Source organism: Pituophis catenifer, unplaced genomic scaffold (genome assembly GCF_029215685.1).
Source record: "Pituophis catenifer annectens isolate HBS135680 unplaced genomic scaffold, rPitCat1.0.hap2 SCAF_11, whole genome shotgun sequence".
Lineage (NCBI taxonomy): Eukaryota > Metazoa > Chordata > Lepidosauria > Squamata > Colubridae > Pituophis > Pituophis catenifer.
Window position 1 is genome coordinate 14,165,985 of NW_027256891.1, and position 20,556 is coordinate 14,186,540.

The following is a 20,556-nucleotide window of genomic DNA, read 5'->3' on the forward strand; positions in this document are numbered from 1 at the left end:
TTGGAGGATATCTAGTCCAACCACTTCCTCAGGCAGGAGACAGTACATCTTAAAAATTTACAGTGTTGGAGCATTCACAACTTCTGGAGGCAAGTTGTTCCACTGATTAATTGTTCTCACTGTCAGGAAATTTCTCCTTAGTTCTAGGTTGCTTCTCTCCTTGATTAGTTCCAATCCACTGTTTCTTGTCCAGCCTTCCGGTGCCTTGGAGAACTGGTTGACCCTCTCTTCTTTGTGGCAACCCCTGAGATATTGGAACACTGCTCTCATGTCACCCCCAACCTTCTTCTCATCAGACTAGCTCAGGGGTCAGCAACCTGTGGCTCTGGAGCCACATGTGGCTCTTTCACCCCTCTGCTGCGGCTCCCTCTCACTCAAGATATGTGTCACAACTGGCAATGTGCGACACTCACCGGCCTGCAATTTATTGAGCTTTTCAACCCCCGGTAGGCCAACCATGGATAAATCCAAGAAAAGAAAAGTTTCAGAAGAAAACAGAACATTTAATTCAACTACATCTGTTAGTTTTGTGACCGCTCAAGAAATAATCAGGCACGGAAAGGGTTTTGTGGCTCCCGGTGTTTTCTTCTCTGTGGGAAACAGGTCCAAATGGCTCTTTTGGAGTGTTTAAGGTTGCAGACCCCTGGATTAGACATACCCAGTTCCAGCAACCATTCTTCATATGTTTTAGCCTCCAGTCCCCTAATCATCTTTGCTGCTCTTCTCTGCACTCTTTCTAGAGTCTCAACTTCATTTTCACATCGTGGCGACCAAAACTGAATGCAGGATTCCAAGTGTGGTCTTACCAATGCATTATAAAGTGGTATTAACACTTCACGTGGTCTTGATTCTGGCAGAATACAAAATCTGGTATTCTGGTTTCTATTTGTTTGGACGAATTCCTTACTACGGACGTAGAGGCCCTGTGGAAATTTTCCAGCATCCATACTACAACTGACCTTGACATGGCACAAGAGAGAGTCTTTCTCCTCCTCATTTCTGCTATCAATTACATTTCAAAGAAGAAGAAAAAAGAGCAGCTACAATGGTCGATCTGAAGGAATTATGAAACCGAAAACTTAGAAAAAAGTTAGAAATGTTTAACAGACTAATTTGTGAGAAACTTTAATATGACTGGTGATTGCAATACATTCAAGCCACGTGCTATTCCCTAAGTGTCCCTGCTTATAAATATCTTAAAGGAAGAGCTGTTTGATTTCGTTAAAAAGTCCCTTTCAAAATTAATGCAAGATGTTTATGCATCTCTGCCTAAGCTTTGATGTGACCAATCCCCTTTAGGCACCGAGTTCCAATATCTGATTATTGTATGAACATCTATAAACTGGAGATGATTTCTACTAATGGTTCATCTTCAGTCACAGTGTGTTAGAGCCACAAGCCAACTCTTGCTTCCCATGATTAAGTCTCTGCGCATAGATGTGTATGGGTGTTCATGTTGCATAAATAATTATTCTCCGGAGGGGGGAAAAAATAATTTGCTTCTATTACAGCAGTCTTTTCTAAATAACTAAGGGCTTCCAGTTAATAAATAGTCAAATGGAATAGCTGTTGGAGAGACCTCTTTTGCTATTATCAATGCAGAAGGTGAGAGGTTTTTATCATGCCAACTTTGGACGATGCGTCCATTTTGTTGCAATGAAATGAGGTGGGAGAAGCTACATACAGGTAGTTTATATAGAGTTTTCTCTTTTTTTCTCTCTTTCTGCTCCTATCCCCACTCCCGTTTCCAGCCGGTGATTCCAACCAGCCCAACGAGCAGTTTCACTACACCAACCAGCACGATGGGTATGAACTCCAAAATGGACAACTCGACACTGCAAGATGTATTCATCTTCTCACCTGTGTCAGGACTCTATGGTCCCAGGTATGCCTTGCCTAGATGTCAGCACTCCAAATTACATTCGTTCCAGTGCTGACATAAGGAGGAGAAGAGGGGGCAACTGGCAAGAGGACACTTGACTTTTCACCTACTTACTTTCCCTGAAGATAATATCCCCTAGGAGATGGGATGGGAGGGGGGACATTCCTGGGAGCTGAAGTAGTAGATATGGGGAGAGTGATTTGGAAGATGGCCAATGAGACGCAGAGAATTGGGGAACGGAAAGGGAAGGTTTGGGGTCAGGAAGTCAGTGTTGGCTACGACATGATCAGGGACGGATTGTCGTGCTTAATAAATGAAAGATTTCATCAAAGACTATTTGTTTGGAAATGCAATTAAATATTTGAGACGACACCAAAACCTGACACTATACCTGTTCTTTTTTTAAAAAAAAAAGTTTTTCATTTTGTTTTAATACAAACATTTCATCTTTCATTAAACAGTGTGTCATCTGGGTACAAATATTTTGTGCAATAAGAATTAAAATTTACAGCCATATTCATTATTTTATCTATTTTTAAATTAAAACTAATACCTAACATACCTACTACAGTGGTGAAATCCAAATTTTTTTACTACTGGTTCTGTGGGCATGGCTTGGTGGGCATGGCAGGGGAAGGATACTGCAAAATCCCCATTCCCTCCCCACTCCTGGGGGAAGGATATTGCAAAAGCTCCATCCCTACCCCAGGTGTTATATTTAATTTTTGCTCCAAAAGACACATTAGGAGTTTATTTTCAGATTAGGTCTTATTTTCAGAGAAACATAGTACTAAATGTGTCCATCTGGCTAATGATTTTAACTGGGGCTTATTTTGGGGGTAGGGCTTATATTACAAGCATCTGAAAAATCATGCTAGGGCTTGTTTTCTGGTTGGGTCTTATTTTCCGGGAAACACAGTAGTTCTTTTCAAGCCTAGCCTTCAAACAGTCCTCTAGATCAGCGGTCACCAACTGGTGGTCCATGGACCACTGGTGGTCCACGAGAAAATTTTGGTGGTCCGCAGAAAAGTTATTTGCATTTTTTATATTGCAGTAAATCAGGGGTCCTCAAACTACGGCCCCTGGGACAGATACATGTAATGAACATTTGTATTGCTGCAGAGTCTCTCCCTTTGGGGTCTTTCTGTGTGGGTCAGAGGGGGGCAGAAATTCCAACTTGGGGTCTGCTTCAGCCTCTTGGTGCGGGGCTTCGGGTGAAGGCTGGAGGGAAGCACCGCTGGTGGCGAAGAGCCAGAGGGCCTTGTTCCAGTGGGACGGCCTCATGGCCTGGAACTGACTGACCATCTCAGCCCACTGAGCCTCCAGGCGACTGTACCTGTCCTTGCACTCCCGCAGGTCTTCCCTCTGCTTGGAAAACCTATGCTCCTAGTCCTCAGTGAGGTGCTTCTGCTGAGCCTCCTTCTCAGTCAGAGGAGTGGCTGGGAGGGGTGAGTAGAGGCTGGCAAGGCATCCTTTGACGTGAGTGACATTGAGTTGGCCACGCCCACCCAGTCACATGACCATCTATCCATGCCCACACAGCCAGTCATTAGGCAAATCATATTAGTGTTCTGTGGGATTTAAAATTATGAATGTAGTGGTCCCAGGTCTCAGGTTTCGCTGAGGTCCAAAAGGTTGGTGACCCCTGCTCTAGAGAAATTATCTTCTGGGTCATGGTGATTCCTTATGGGTACTTTGGACCAAAGTCGTATTTTTGCAGTATGATTTTCTAGCAGATTAACCTCTTCTTCCTGTGCTGCTCTTCTTTCAGCCACTACAGCACAAATCTGGTCCATATGCAGAAGAAATTAGTGGCCCATGAGTCAAAAGTCTCCACTGCATAAACATTCCTTTTTAATAGCAATATGCTATTCCAGAATTGTTTTGTCTCTGATAACTTTTGGGTTAAGTTAGTCGAACTTAATTTTGTTCCTAGATGAATCAGAACTAATTATCTCCTTTCTCAGCCAGCCAGTCAGGATGTCTATGGAGATTCTCCATGCTTTTTCCAAAAGGCAACTTGACTTTCTTGTTCTTTTTCTTTGAAAGCATTTTGCTTCTCATCCAAAAAGCTTTTTCAGAATGGCACCTTTGGGACAGTCAGTGAGGAATTGTACAGTAGCGGCCAAAATTGTGGCAACCTTTTGGGAAAAGTGTATTTTCTAAAACTAGCTAATAACACCACTATTTATTTATTTTTTTGGAGTAGTACCATAAAATTATATATCAATGGAAAGATAATTTAATCAAGAATGTAATGCAATAACTTTTATGAAGGAGTTGCTATTAGAATAGCAGTTACAGTAGAAAGAGGAAAAGTGAAACACATAGAAAAAACGAGATATACCAAAATGATCACCGTAGAAAAAATTGAGATATACAAAAATTATCACCATGTCAGTTAACACTTCGTTGGGTAACCTTTAGCGTGAATGACAGCCTTAAAACGTCTTCCCATGGAGTGAACCAAGTCTTTTAGTTCTGCAGCTGTTATAATATGAAACCAAGATTGAATGATGGCTTCTATTAACTGGGTTTTATTGCTGGGTTGCTTCTGACTAACAAGTTTCTTTAGTCGGCTCCATAGATTTTCAATTGGGTTAAGGTCTGGGTTATTCCCAGGCCATTCCAGCAGTGGAATAGGATTATCTTGAAACTCCAAAAACAAAAAAAGTGGTGTTATTAGCCATCAAACCTCAAAAATACACTTTTCCCAAAAGGTTTCCACAATTTTGGCCACTACTGTAGTTCAAACAATTGCAGGGACTCTAACTTATCTTCCCTGAACCTATGACAAGTGCATCATCTTTATTATGAAAAGGCTGAAAAGTTATGTCTGGCTCCTTTGGTACCAATCTTGCTGTTTCTCTCGTTTCTTCCCAGGGATGACATTGGCCTTGTGTCATGTGATGAAATCGGCAAATACGGGATTGGGAAGTCTGCCATGAAAGGTTCTGAATCTCCAAGCTACTTCCTGGAACAAGAAAGTGGAAAGTATTACACGTTAATTGAAGGCGAGGATCATCCCATGAGTTCTGAATACGAAAGAGGTAGAGTGACAGGGGTGCGGAGAAGAGAAAAGACACCCACGCATGGTATGCTTGCTGGATCTGGCCTTTCTGAATCTTTCTTTGTATGTCACCTTTTTTCCAGTCTGGAAGTGTTTAGATAGGCTGGGTCTGCAACTCTTCCAGCCAACATAGCAATAGCAATAGCACTTAGATTTATATACCGCTTCACGGTGCTTTACAGCCCTCTCTAAGCGGTTTACAGAGTCAGCATATTGCCCCCCAACAATCTGGGTCCTCATTTTACCCACCTCGAAAGGATGGAAGGCTGAGTCAACTTTGAGCCAGTCAAGATCGAACTGCTGGCAGTGGGCAGAATTAGCCCAAGATACTCCAATCTAACCACTTGCAAGGAAGGGAAGGGAAGGGAAGGGAAGGGAAGTGAGGGAGGGAGGGAGGGAGGGAGGGAGGGAGGGAGGGAGGGAGGGAGGGAGGAAGGAAGGAAGGAAGGAAGGAAGGAAGGAAGGAAGGGCAGTAGCTATTACACTTATATACTACTTCATAGTGCTTTACAGTCCTCTCTAAGGGGTTTAGTGAGCATATTGCTTTCCAACAATCTGGGTCCTCATTTTACCGACCTCAGAAGGTTGGAAGGCTGAGTCAACTCTGAGCCGGTGAGATTCGATCTGCCAAACTGCAGCTAGCAGTCAGCTGAAGTAGCCTGCAGTGCTACACACTAACCACTGTGCGCCACCTCGGCTCTAACATAACTATTGATATGGTTACCTGGGAATTCTTGGAGATTTCCCAGTATGTCTGCAGCACAGAAGGTGGACACTCTTAGTTTCAGAGAAAAAGATCTTTCTTTGAGTTCCCTGAAGATGCTACAATCTTCTAAACATCAAGCTATTGTCCTTTTCCAGTCATTTCTGGGGAAGAGAGAACCAACAAAGATCTGGCACAGGTTTTCCCTTTATCCAAGACCTTAAAATCAAAGGCTGACATCTCTTCACCCTAAATATTGAGAAGTACCATGTTTCCCCGAAAATAAGCCCTCCACAAAAATATTTATCACACACTAAGGAAATGAGGATTTGTTTGTTTGTGAGAATGTGTCTCTTTGAGCCCAGCTATCCTCCTATTTATTTATTGGATTTATCCCTGCTGCAGAGAGACTCTCTGAGGTTTACCGTTTCCATCAGTACAAAGAATAAAATGTCCACAATAAAAACAAATCAAACAAAGATAATCAAATCACAAATCCGAGCATGTACTGGGCTATAACCGGCAGCATCCATAATTCAAATTGCTGTCTGACAAAGCTTCGGTTTTTTTAGGACTTAGAGAACACCGAGACCAGAGGGGATCTGGGTGGAAGCTCTTTCAAAGTGCCAAGGGCACCAAGCCAAAATGGCCTGTGAGCCTCACCCCACACACTTTGCAGAAATGGGGGGGGGGGTGGGAGGAGACCGGTAGAAGGTTCTCCTGTCATGTATGTAATGGGCTGGTTGAGACCTGGTGAAAAAGACAGCCCCGTAAAATACTTCCCGGTCCTTTAGGTCTTGAAAGGTTAAAAGCAACGCTTGGAATTGTACTCAGATGCAAATAAGGAACTAGCCCAGGGCCAGAGGTGTTAATATTCATGTCCATGTTGCAGATGTGTACAGCCAGGATTCATTCTGAGTCAATTGAAGCTTCAGGGCAGTCTTCAAAGGCAGCTTCACAGAGAGAGCATTGCATTAGTACAAATGGACAATGATCAGAGCGTGAGTTATAATTACAAGGACCTTGCGGGTCTGGGTAGGACTGCAACCGATACATCAACAAAAGCCTTCCTGGCCACAGCCTCTAACTCTGGTTTTTATCTGTTGCCATGAGACCGGGAGGGTCCCCAGGAGACAGATGTGCTGTTTCAGAGACGGTGCTAAGCTATCAGGAGACCACAACAGAAATATTGGAGTTGTGTGGTAAACAAAACAGCAATTCCAAATTAATTGAGTTCAGTTTCAAACTCTTTTGCTTATCCAGACACTCACAGCCTCCAGACACTGGATTAAGACACTGATGGCCTTTCCCCTGTCTCCAGATCGAGCTCTGTGCAGTTGGATATCGTTAGCATACAGCAATAGCAATAGCACTTAGACTGATACCCTGTTTCCCCCAAATAAGACATCCCCTGATAATAAGCCCCAATCGGGCTTTTGAGCACATGGCAATAAGGCCAAGCACTTATTTCAGGGTTCAAAAAAATATAAGACAGGGTCTTATTTTTGGGAAAACACGGTATACCGCTTCACGGTGCTTTTTCAGCCTTCTCTAAGCGGTTTACAGAGTCAGACTATTGCCCCCAACCACCTGGGTCCTCATTTTACCGATCTCGGAAGGATGGAAGGCTGAGTCAACCTTGAGCTGGTCAAAATCGAACTCCTGGCAGTGGGCAGAATTAGTCTGTAATACTGCATTTTAACTACTGGGAAGGAAGGAAGGGAAGGAAGGAAGGAAGGAAGGAAGGAAGGAAGGAAGGAAGGAAGGAAGGAAGGAAGGAAGGAAGGAGCGAGCAATAGCAATACTGCTTCACAGTGCTTTACAGCCTTCTCTAAACGGTTTACAGAGTCAGCCTATTGCCCCCAACCATCTGGGTCCTCATTTTACCGACTCCGAAGGATAGAAGGCTGAGTCAACCTTGAGCTGGTCAAAATCGAACTCCTGGCAGTGGGCAGAATTAGTCTGTAATACTGCATTTTAACTACTGGGAAGGAAGGAAGGAAGGAAGGAAGGGAGGGAGGGAGGGAGGGAGGAAGGAAGGAAGGAAGGAAGGAAGGAAGGAAGGAAGGAAGGAAGGAAGGAAGGAAGGAAGGAAGGAAGGAGCAATAGCAATACTGCTTCACAGTGCTTTACAGCCTTCTCTAAGCGGTTCACAGAGTCAGCCTATTGCCCCCAACCATCTGGGTCCTCATCTTAACCACCTCAGAAGGATGGAAGACTGAATCAAACTTGAGCCTGGTGAGATTCGATCTGCCAAATTACAGGCAGCTGGCAGTCAGCAGAAGTCGCCTGCAGTACTGTACTCTAAGCACTGTGCCACCCCTTGGTGCTTTTCCAAAAGGCAACTGGACTTTCTTGGGTTTTTCCCTGAAAACATTTCACTTCTCCTCTAAGGAGCTTCTTCAGAACTGAACTGGAAAACTGAAGAAGCGAAATGTTTTCAAGGAAAACAACCAAGAAAATTCAGTTGCCTTTTGAAATGTTTCACGTGGATGCTAAAAAGCCAGGGGGGAAGCACCAAGTCTCCACAAGGAAGAAAAATTTTTGGTCTGATCATGTTCCAAATGTTACAATCTAATCTACAACTCTGTGCTTTTTCTGGCCAGCCCAAATCCAACTATTAACAAGTGATTACTTAGCTTTTGAAGATCAGCCGAGGTCAAGGAGCTTGCCTTGAGCTTTTGCAGGAAGAACAGGATTCAGATGTAATATAGAGATTTTTTAAAAAGTAATAAGGATGTGGAAGTATATCTCCAGGCCTTTGGGGAAAACATCTGCACCTTCTCCTTTGGCAGATGTTAAAGAACGCTTGTAAGTAGGTCAGGTCCAAGGTGCTTTCGAAAATATATAGTTGGATGCAAAGGAAATGTGCAATAGCTTTACAATGCAGCGAAAAGACAACCGTTCCATTGGTAAATGCAGCAAAAGAAACTCCTAGAACAGTGCTGAACTGAGTGCTGAAAAGGGAGCATGCACATATGCGCGGCACAAAGTGCCGAAAAGGGAGCATTTTGCGTGCGTATGCGTGCACGCTCATCAGGGCCGTGAGCAGGAAGAGGAGCTGCCCAGGGGGCATGTGTGCGCCAGATAAGGTACTTCCGGTTTCCAGCACGCGCATGCACACTGGCCAGCAAGTCTTCCGGTTACATGCGCTGATCAGCTGGCGGCCTGCATGCTCACGGCACACATGCTCATGCACATGTGTGTCCAGCCAGATGCTTCTAGCCCCAGAAGAAGAATCCGCAGTTCTGCATTGGTGGGACAATTCTTGAGAATAATTCTTGAGAATTCTTTTTAAAAGAAAAGCTTGGCCTGAAATGCATCTGCCGTTTGCCCGCCCCCTCCAGCTGTACACTATTTATTTATTTATTTATTTATTTATTTATTTATTTATTTATTTATTTATTTATTTATTTAATCATATTTGTATACCGCCCTACTCCCGAAGGACTCAGGGCGGTGAACAGCCAAAATAAAATACAAAGACATACAAAAGTTAAAAAACTATTAAAAACAGATTAAATAATTTAGGCTCAAAAAACAAATTAAAAAACATCCAATTTATCTAAAAAACATTTAAAACCCAATTTAAAAGCCAATTTAAAAGGGAGAGTTAGGCCAGACCAGCCTGTTGGAATAAAAACGTTTTTAGGGCGCGGCGGAAGATGCGTAAGTCTTGGATCCTCCCTATCTCTGGGGGAAGCCCGTTCCAGATGGCAGGTGCCCCCACAGAGAAGGCTCTCCCCCTGGGGGCCGTCAGTCGACATTGTTTGGCCGACGGCACCCTGAGGAGTCCCTCTCTATGGGAGCGAACTGGTCGGTGAGAGGCTACTGGTGGCAGAAGGCGGTCTCGTAAGTACCCTGGTCCTGAGCCATGGAGCGCTCTAAAGGTGGTAACCAAAACCTTGAAGCGCACCCGGAAGACCACTGGGAGCCAGTGCAGCTCGCGCAGGAGGGGGGGGTCACATGGGAGCGCCACATCGCTCCCGTCCCGTTCATTTGAGAGTTTTGCTGGATGTACCGACAAACCGTGTTGCAAAATTCAGGGAAATGTTTTTGTTTGGGTATTAGCTTAATAATACGAATGTGGGATTGGTTCACACTCTGACTGCAAACAAAATGACTTTATCAACACCTCTCTCGCCCTGCTGACTGTACGTGAAAACGGCTGAAACTCACCAATTAAATGTCCTAGATTATGATGAAAATGCATAATTTGGGATTTTTTTTTTTAAAAAAAGAGGCCTTTGGTTAATTTCCTAATCTAACACCCTCTAGACTTTGTGTCACCTCAAGTACCTCACCAGTGAAGGGTCCATGTCAGCTGTAGATAGCTTGTAAGAAGGATTCTCTGAATTTTTATTGTCATCTGCAAGCATCTCATTACCTGGGTGTGTAATTTCTTCCGTGATCAAAGAGAAAAGAGGACAGATCTCAGTAACACCTCCTCCTACCTACAAACTATTAATTAATACCCAAATAAGCAAGAGATGGCATTGCCTCGGCATAACAACAATCAGATAATGATGTGTCAATCACATTAAAAAAAAAAACAAGGCCCAACAGTGTGGTCCATCCAATTATATACAAGTTTGATAAGATGGGAATAGTACGTTCCACAACGGATCAAATCTTACGCCTCCAAAAGAATAGCAGTGAAGGTGCTAGCTAGCCACGTAATGAAGCACCTGTCAATCAAACATTCCAAGCTGAGAGAACACTACACCCTAAGACTCTAATGATGAATCTGAACATAAATATATGAGTTTCAACCTGGAAATAAGGAGAAATTTTCGGACAGTGGGAGCAATCAACCCGTGCAACAGAAGTTGCCTTCGGAAGTTGTGGGAGCTTCATCACTGGAAGCTTTCAAGAGACTGCCATCTGTCAGAAATGGTGTAGGGCAGGGGTCAGCAACCTGTGGCTCTGGAGCCACATGTGGCTCTTTGGGTCCTCTGCTGTGGCTCCCTGTCGGGTGATCCCACCACTGACTGGCCTTGCCCCTCACCCTCCCCTCCCAATCACTTCTCACCTGGCCTGAGAAAGTAAGGGTGACGGCGGGGGATGGAGAAGCGGCTGGGGCAGAGACAGAGAGATACAGAGAGAGGGGGAGAAGGACAGAGAGAGATACAGAGAGGTGGGGAGGGAGGGGAGAGATAGATATGTCAAAAGGTTTTTGTGGTTCCCGGTGTTTTTTAACAACTGGTTCTCTGCCCTAATGATCGGCTGGGTAGGCGTGGCTAGGAGGATCATGTAACTGGTGGAAGTGAGTGACATCGAGTTGGCCACGCCCACCCAGGTTTTGTGGCTCCTGATGTTTTCTTTTTTGTGGGAAACGAGTCCAAATGGCTCTTTGAGTGCTTAAGGCTGGAGATCCCTGATGTAGGGTCTCCTGCTTGGGCGAGGGATTGGACTAGATGACCTACAAGGTCCCTTCTGACTCTGTTAATTCAGTGTGTGTCACTTTTTGCCTGTTTCAATGGGGTGGGGATTCAAAAACAACCCCAGTTAAAACTTCTGAACCTGATCTGATTGTTGAGAACATCTACCACCATAGTTTCAGAGCTTTCTCAGAAAAAAAAAAAAAAGGATGGCATAAGTGAATGTTTTTCCCCCAAGACTTCTTCCAAAATGGCCCAGTATATTTTGAGTCATTGTAAAACAACAGTATCCAACCTTGGCAACTTTAAAAACTTATGGACTTCAACACCGAGAATGCCCCAGCCAGCCGTATTTGGCTGGGGAATTCTGGGAGCTGCAGTCCACAAGTCTTAAAGTTGTCAAGGTTGAACACCCTTGTTCTAAAGGACCGTCATCCATCCATTTCTTGGTTCTGTCTTATGAATGGAATCAGAAATGCAGTCTAGGATTTCTTGTACTGCATTTGCCAATTATTTTTGGCACACAAGACTTACTCGCTTTCAAAACAACAAAAAACAAAACCTGGAATATCTGCAGGGGGGAAAAATGGGGGGTAAAGAGAATCCTGTTCATGGACAGATAGTCCTCAACTTACAACCGGTGGCTTAGCGACCATTTGAAGTTACAACAGGCCTTCTCAGAGCTACTTATATCCCAATTTTGAATAGTTTCAACAGCCAAACGCCCCCCACAGTCCTAGAATAGAATAGAATAGAATAGAATAGAATAGAATAGAATAGAATAGAATAGAATAGAATAGAATAGAATAGAATAGAATAGAATAGAAGAATAGAGTAGAGTAGAGTAGAGTAGAGTAGAGTAGAGTAGAGTAGAGTAGAGTAGAGTAGAGTAGAATGAGGAAAGAAGGAAGGAGAATAGAATAGAATAGAATAGAATAGAATAGAATAGAATAGAATAGAATAGAATAGAATAGAATAGAATAGAATAGAATAGAATTTTTTATTGAGCAAGTGTGATTGGACACACAAGGAATTTCTCTTGGTGCATACGCTCTCAGTGTACATAAAAAGACAAGATACACTCATCAAGAATCACAAGAAACAACTTAATAAAATAAAGTAAAATAAATAATCACATAATTTTGGGCAGTTGGAAACCCACCCACAATCACAGCTGTTTACCAATTGAGAATGGAATGGAATGGAATGGAATGGAATAGAATAGAATAGAATAGAATAGAATAGAATAGAATAGAATAGAATAGAATAGAATAGAATAGAATAGAATAGAATAGAATAGAATAGAATAGAATAACAGAGTTGGAAGGGACCTTGGAGGTCTTCTAGTCCAACCCCCTGCTTAGGCAGGAAACCCTACACCACTTCAGACAAATGGTTATCCAACATCTTCTTAAAAACTTCCAGTGTTGGAGCATTCACAGCTTCTGCAGACAAGTTGTTCCACAGATTAATTGTTCTAGCTGTCAGGAAATTTCTCCTTAGTTCCAAGCTGCTTCTCTCCTTGATCAGTTTCCATCCGTTGCTTCTTGTGCTGCCCTCAGGTGCTTTGGAGACTCCCTTTTCTTTGTGGCAACCCCTGAGATATTGGAATATCGCTAGTCCTTTTTTTCATTAAACTAGACTTTGCTTGTCAGAAGGTCACAAAAGGGGGTCACATGACCCCGGGATGCTGCAACCGTCATAAATATGAGTCAGATTCCAAGCGAATGAATTTTGATCATGTGGATGCTGCAACAGTCGTTAAGAGTGAAAACTATCATAAGTCACTTTTTCAGGGCTGTTGTAACTTCAGGTGGTCACTCAACGAACTTTTGTAAGTCAAGGACTACCTACATGCTCTTTCTGTTTCTAAAACTGAGACTGTTTCTAAAACTGAGTGACGCAGTGGCTTAGTAGGTAAGATGCTGAGTTTGTTGATTAAAAGGTTGGCAGTTCAGCGGTTCGAATCCCTAGTGCTGCATAACTGGGTGAGCTCCTGTGACTTGTCCCAGCTTCTGGCAACCTAGCAGTTCGAAAGCACGTAAAAAATGCAAGTAGAAAAATAGGGACCATCTTTGGTGGGAAGTTAACAACGTTCCGTGCACCTTTGGGGTTTATTCATGCCGGCCTCATGACCATGGAGAGGTCTTCGGACAATGCTGGTTCTTCGGCTTTGAAACGGAGATGAGCACTGCCCCCTAGAGTCAGGAACGACTAGCACATATATGCAAGGGGAACCTTTACCTTTACCTTTACCTTTACTTAAAACTGAGAACAAACTTTGCTGCACATATAGCAATATAAAGCTTCAGGAATCCAGATTTTATTTTGCTAAATTCCACCCCTTTCCCCACTTTATGAACATGTCACTGATTATTGCAAAGTTCATTTTAATAAAGCAGGCAGATAAATAAATTATAATTGCTCTCATCACACAGCAGAAGACTGCAATCAGAATCGGGATGGGGGGAATCAAAATACCTTGAACTTTCCAGAATGCTTAATGACAGTCTGAATTAAGAGTGTCTTATTTAATAGGCAAAAGAATCTGTGAATATGTCACAAATCAATAAACTGCCACTATTTATCTGTCTCCATGCCTGCAGCTTGAAATCTGTAGAGGGTGGCATTATTTTCCTGCCTCCCTACCCAACATCACCTAATAAAGACACCTAGCCCAATTACAAATGAACTAATGAGACGGAAAGAAAGGGAAAAAGAAAACTCTTGATTCTATTCCACTGTTTTTTTTTAATTCTAAATCAGACGTCTCCAGTCTTAGCTACTTTGTGGACTTCAGCTTCCAGAATTCCCTCGGCTGACTGCAAGGTTGAAGTCCCCAAGTCTTAAAGCAGGGGTGAAATTTAAAAATTTCTTTTATCGGTTCTGTGGGCGTGGCTTGTTGGGGAGAGGTCATGTGACTGGGTGGGCATGGCCAACTCAACATCACTCACACTGAGGGCCTCCTCACTGGCCCCTCCCCTCCCCGCGAATGGCAGGAAAATGGGGAGGGGAATATTCCTGCCTACCATCCTTCCCTCAATCTGTGCTGAGATTGAGGAATGGATGACAGGCAGGAAAATCCCCTTCCCCATTTTCCTGCCTTTCACAAAAACGGCTCCCAGTCCCCTGTCCCCCTCTCTCCTGGGGACTACCTTAAAAGGGACAGGCTGCATCAGCTCCGTTGTGAATGGAGGGAGAAAAGTTAGCATTCTCTCTGCTGCAGTTAACATTGAATTCTGTGGCAGAGAGAATGCTAACTTTTCTCCCTCCATTCAGAACGGAGCTGCTGCTCCCTTTATGGTTCCCTCCTGTCCCCCTCCCTCCTGGGGACTACCTTAAAGGGACAGGCTGCAGCAGCTCCATTCTGAATGGAGGGAGAAAAGTTAGCAGTCTCTCTGCTGCATTTAACATTGAATTCTATGGAATATCAAGCAGTCGGAAGAGGTGAGCGGTGATCGGCCGGGCATGGGTGGGGCCAAGGAGGGGTAATTACTACCGGTTCAGCGAACTGATGCCCATAATCCCTAGCAGTTCACCCGAACCGGTCCGAACCGGTAGGATTTCACCCTGTCTTAAAGTTGCTGGTTGCTATTTTGATCATGTGATCCCATGAATGCAACAGTTATAAGGGTGAATACGGGTCAAAACTTATTTTCCCAGGGCTCTTATAACTTCCAAAAGTTGCATGTCTATGGGGATCTATGACAACTCACCATGGCTAATTCACCCTGGTCAACTCGCCATGACCATCTCACCACCGGACAACTCATTGCAGGACAAGGGTTACACTAATATCAAAGAAATGGTGCAACAGAATCATTAAAGAAAGGGTGAAAAAGGAGGGACAGAATGAAATGTGAATGGTCAAAATTAAAATATTTTTTTTATTTATTTTAAATCATAAAATTGAATTGTTAAATTGTCCCACAATGAGTTGTTTCGTGGTGAGTTGGCTCTGGTGAGTTGTCCTGTGCCAAGTTGCCCGTGGTGAGTTGGCTGCGGAGAGTTGGCCGCAGTGTGTTTGCCGGAGCAAGTTGGCTGCGGCAAGTTGTTCCATTCCCGTCTATGGAGGTTCTTAAGTCATCCAGGTCATTGTTGTCCCAAAGTTGCTTCTTCAAAAGGCAAGTTGTTCTGTCCCCGTCTCACACACGCACCCCCACAGACAGTCAATAGTGAAATAAACCAGCCGACAAATGTTTCTCTAAGAGCAGAATTGGCAGCAACCCAGTGGCTGGCTGCCAAGAGTCTTTTACTTACGAAGGGAGTGTTTTTTCAAAGCCAACACACAAAGATAAGAGAATATTCAAAAAGTCCAGCAATGCAGAGAGGTTTGTTCAATATCAGTTTTTGCTCATCACAAAGCTTGAACAGCCACCACACCCCCTTTTATACCCTGTGGGGTGTGGTCCAGTGACTCAGCCTAATCCCTGGCACACCTCTTCCTCTGCTGCGCGCGCTTATCTCTGCGACGCTGTCGAGGGTCCAGCCAAGACTCATCATCATCATCATTACTGTCCACCTGCGGCTGCGTGGAAGTGCTTGGCCCCAGCCCTATCTCTTGGCCTTCGGAAGACACCGGAGGCATTGCCAGAGAGGAGGGTCCTGGAGAGGGAGACCTTGCCAACTCCTCTCCTTCACTCTCGGAGTCCTCTCCTGCTGATAACACAGGCTCGGTGATCGGAGCCACAACACAAGTAGACTTTCTGGTTCTTCTTTGAAAATATTTTGCTTATCTTCCAAGAAGCTTCTTCAGTCATGGTTGTAAGTCGAGGACAACCTGCAAATGAATTACTTTCTTGGCTGCAGAGCAGATCCCACCCCGTGGAAGTACTTATTGTAAAGTCACAGACATCTGTCTATCTGTTTTGTCCATCTGCCTGCCTGCCAACTCTTCCATCCATCCATCCATCCAACCATTATTCATCCAGCACTTACATTCCCTCTTTCCCTCTTTGTTACTTGCTATTTCTTCCACTATGATTGTGGAAACTTCCATTCTTTCTCTGAGCAGAGCCAGCACTGATCAATTCTGATGATTAGATCTTGGTAACTTTTGTTGGAAGAAATATTCATCTGGTCCAGTTCCAAGCTGGGAGAAAGACATTGGAAACATGGAGGCTGATTGGAAAGATGGCTTAATGATGTAGCAGAACCACCAAGCATGTGTGATTCTGGGTAGCTGACCACATGGAGTTGAGAGTGAGGGGCATTTATACCTTCTCTTGGCCTTTGCACTTGAACTTCCTGTTCCTGTGCAAGAACATGTATTCTATTTGTTGTAGGGGTCATAGCTGGCTCTGTAGGTTGTCTGAGCTCCCAGGTTTGCTTGAAGTTTGGACTGCTGATGCAATGTCCTTGGGAGATTGTGCAATGTAGCGAGCTTGTGTTTTGAAAAGGTGTTGCGCAATTCCTATTATGGCTGAGGTTTAATCCTATCTTTGTTCAGAAATTGCTGCAGGGAATTGCAAAATATCCTGCCTTGAATGGATTTCCGCCTGCAGTATTTCCTTTGCCTATGAATGGAGCTATCTCTCCCTTTATCTCTTAAGTGCTGACATCTGCTGTGGGCTATTAAGGAAGGAGGGGACTGCTTTCCAAGAGCACGTTTCTCCATTTCTCATTTAGGGAAATGTAATATTCTTCCTTTTTAATATTTCTCAAGATATTTCATTCTTCTAGGAGAGGGGTAGGTGCTAACTTTCTACACTTTGGAACAATGATGTCTAGTAGATGTTTAAGATGTCTTCTTCTCAAGCAACTGAATAATTCCTCCATTTTTTTTCCCCTTTTGTCTTTCTGCTCTACAATGACAATGCTCCTACAAGGATGGATAGTCAAAACTTTGGAGTTGAGTTCAAATGTCAAGCGTATCCAGGAGCAATGGCTCTTTTTCCAGCCTCACTGTTAGATCTAGTGGATTCTCAGGTTTACCTGCTATCTCATCTTGTCCTCAAGACCAAGCTATGATTGCATGTACCGAGCCTGCCTGAGAAGAGATGTCCCAACGGAGGAACATCTGCTGTTTTCGGTTGTACACTTTGTCCAGTACAGCACATTTTGAAAACTGCAAAGATTTATTAATTGCGCCCAGCAGCTGTTGCTCCTCTTAATTTAACTTGTCTCCCATCTTCTTAATGCGCATAATCCTCCTTTTAATGGGTCTCAATGTGTTAATTGGTTCCTCTTTGTACTTTTCACAGGTGATCTGAGGCCAGTTTCTATGCCAACAGAATACAGCTGGATAGGAGATTCAAAAGAGCCAAACATGTACAAGAGAGGCAGTCGTGGTGAGTGCGTTTTTTCGCCCAATACAGTCAAATAAAAGACAAGAAAAGGACTCTTATTTTCTTCAAAGTAGCCCGTCATTTCTGATGAACCAAACAATCCAAGTTCATCATGTCATTTTTCTTGGGCATTTATTAGGATGGGGCTATATCATTACAAACCATATTTTAGATGCCAGGACATATTCTAGTCTTAATCCAACTCACTCAACATATTAATTTTAGATGAAAGGCTATTTCCCCGATAAAAGAGAATATTTGTAGCTCAGGGTTGAAATGAGAGGTCCTTGATGCTCTCTGAACTTGGTTGTTTTAACAGTTTAAACAGATTAACAGAGTTAGAAGGGGCCTAACTAGTTCATCTAGTCCAACCCCGCGCCCAAGCAGGAGACCCTACACCATTTCTGACAGATGGCAGTCCAGTCTCTTCTTGAAAGCCTCCAGTGATGAAGCTCCCACAACTTCTGAAGGCAACTTCTGTTCCATGGGTTGATTGTTCTCAATCAGAAAATTTCTCCTTATTTCCAGGTTGAATCTCTCCTTGATCAGTTTCCATCCATTATTCCTTGTCTGGCCTTTAGGTGCTTTGGAAAATAGCTTGACCCCCCCCTCTCTCTGTGGCAGCCCCTCAAATTTTGGAAGACTGCTATCATGTCTCCCCTGGTCCTTCTCTTCACTAGACTAGCCATGCCCATGTTTTCTTGCAGATGATTCATTAACCAAACTAGGTAACATCTGATGATGCTACCTACCGTGTTTTTCGGAGTATAAGACGCACCTTTCCCCCCCTAAAAGGGGGTGAAAATTTAGGTGTGTCTTATACACCGGATGTAGCCCCGCCCACCCACTGGCCCCCATCCTTTGGCCTCTGCCTTGCAGCAGTTAGCAAGCAAACAGCAAGAAAAAACAGCTCCTTTCAGCTTCAGCACAGCCTAATTAGCACAAATTGATTGGACCGGCCTCCCGACTCTCAGCTGATTTGCTCTCAGCTGTTTTGCGCAGGGCTCTGCTGCTTGCTTGCAAGGAAGAAAATTGCTGGAGCAGATTTTTTTTCCCCTTGTGCTAATCAAGCTATGCTGAAAACGAAAATGAAAGTAAAACAGGCTGTTTGCTGTTTGCTGCAAGGAGGCAAAATTGCTCAGAGGCAGAGGCAGAGGGAGATTTCTTTTTCTTCTTTTCCTCACCAAAAAAGGTAGGTGCGTCTTATAGTCCGGTGTGTCTTATACTCTGAAAAATACGATAGTTTGAATAATGAAACATTTGCCAAACAACAACAACAACAACAACCAAGCTCAGAGAGCACCAAAGAGCCCTCAGGCTATTTTTTGGCAAGAGGAATAAAGGGATGGCTGTATATTTCTGATTTGCATGTAATTGGTCTTTTTGACCTGCCAGAAAATCTCTGCAAATGAAAATCACATTTCTTTTTCTTCACGTTTATTTTCATACATGTGTACATTTTGCATTTCTCCTTCCTCAATATGCACATTTTTGAAAGCAATTTCCTAAGGTATATGGGAAAGGAGATCCCACTGTTGTGTTTAGACATGCACAGAATCTGATGAATATGGGGAGTCTAAAAGAAGACTTCTTCCATTTTGCAGAGATGGCGAAGATCTCAGCATACTTAAAAGACCGAACTCAAGAGACTTATGTATGGGAGTGGAAAAAGTGGATAGATTACGTGCAGAATAAATACCAAACTAAGAAATATCAGAGAGCATTTAGTTGAATGAATGTATTATGTAGGGTTAAATTAAATGAGTTCTATGAAGGTTTTAACAGTATATAGGGGGTGGAGGGGTTTAAGTTTTATAAGTTTTATAAATTATATAAAATGTATTTTTCAATTAGGATTTTATACTGTGGAAGTCCTGGGGGGGAAAGGGGAGGGTTAGGGAGGGTATGGGGGGTTTGGGGGGGGGATTGGGGAGAAAATGTATCTGTAAAACTTTTTAAATAAAAAAAAAGACTTCTTCCAGGGGAGACTGAAAAATGGGGATTTGATGAATTCACTTAAAATGAGGGTCATAACCAGGGGTGGGCTGCTGGGGGTTCGCAGGGGTTTGGGGGAACCTCTGTGCAGTTCGGAGAACCCCCAAATCCCACTCCTGGATGGCCCCACCCACCCCACCCCACCCCACCCCTCCCAGGAGTCCCCACGCAGCCCGTTTTGAATGCAGGTAAGTGCAAAGCACGCATGGAGTCTCGTGGAGGGTGAAAAATGGGCCTACCAGAAGTTCGGGCCTGTTTCCGGCCTCCAGAGGGCCTCCGGAGCCTGGGGAGGCCATTTTCACTCTCCTAGAAGCTCAAGGAAAGCCTCTGGAGCCCAGGGAGGGCAAAAACACCCCACCACTACCACCGTGGTGCGGGAGGCTTATTAGGCCACACCCACCATGGCCACACCCACCCAGCAACCGGGCAGAGAACCCTTTGCTAAAATATTTGAAGCCCACCCCTGATCATCACATATTTCTCTGACATTCCTACCTCATAAACACTGACTAAGAAATGAGCCAAGGTAACTATTGAAAAATGTCCAATATTCTGTTCTCTCCTGCATATTGTTGCTTCTGTGTAGACCATTTCTAATCCAGTGTTCTTGAACTTCTTCAGATGTTGTGTCCAACCATCCTCTTAAATTCATGGTAATCTTTAGTTGAGGTGAAGTTCAATAGTGGTTCATTGATGGTATTATGAAGTTTTGGAACGATCAATCTATCTAAGCTGCTGCCATTTCTCCAAGAAGAGTTCTGAAGTCATATTTTGTAATCATTGTGCTCTGCAAAAGTTGGAGTTTTTAAAATGGATTTTGTGGCTCAAAACATACAGTTCTAGATGTGATGCTCTCTTGAGCAAACTCTAGTGATTTGTCCACCATCTGATACCCATTTGACTGAGGTTTCTTCATCGTATTTAAGACCCCTCTTCACCTCGTACCACTCCTAAAATCTTCCCAGAAAATTGGCATTGGCTCTGCCTGCTTTTGAAATATAGCTTTCAATGTGTCCTTCAAATGTGTCCTTGTGTTGATCCTCAAGCCAACTGAAGTTGGCCTCCTATGCCAAAAACCATGGCTAACTTGAACTATAGTGTGCTGCAGAGGTGGGTTTCAGCAGGTTCTGACCAGCTCCAGAGAACCGGTAGCGAAAATTTTGAGTAGTTCAGAGAACTGGTAGTAAAAATTCTGACTGGCCCCACCCCATCTATGCTCTGCCTCCCAAGTCCCAGCT

The 20,556-nt window shown here is 43.7% G+C and overlaps 1 protein-coding gene across 1 annotated transcript in view; it reads left to right on the forward strand.

Annotated features, from left to right (window-relative positions):
* Positions 1-20,556, forward strand: part of LOC139322614 (connector enhancer of kinase suppressor of ras 2-like) — a 403,989-nt gene that overhangs the window by 286,323 nt on the left and 97,110 nt on the right. The window contains exons 11-13 of the mRNA XM_070951763.1: positions 1,752-1,885; positions 4,766-4,977; positions 17,240-17,326. Of these exons, the coding sequence (XP_070807864.1) occupies positions 1,752-1,885; positions 4,766-4,977; positions 17,240-17,326 (433 nt within the window). The remainder of the gene's footprint in view (positions 1-1,751; positions 1,886-4,765; positions 4,978-17,239; positions 17,327-20,556) is intronic.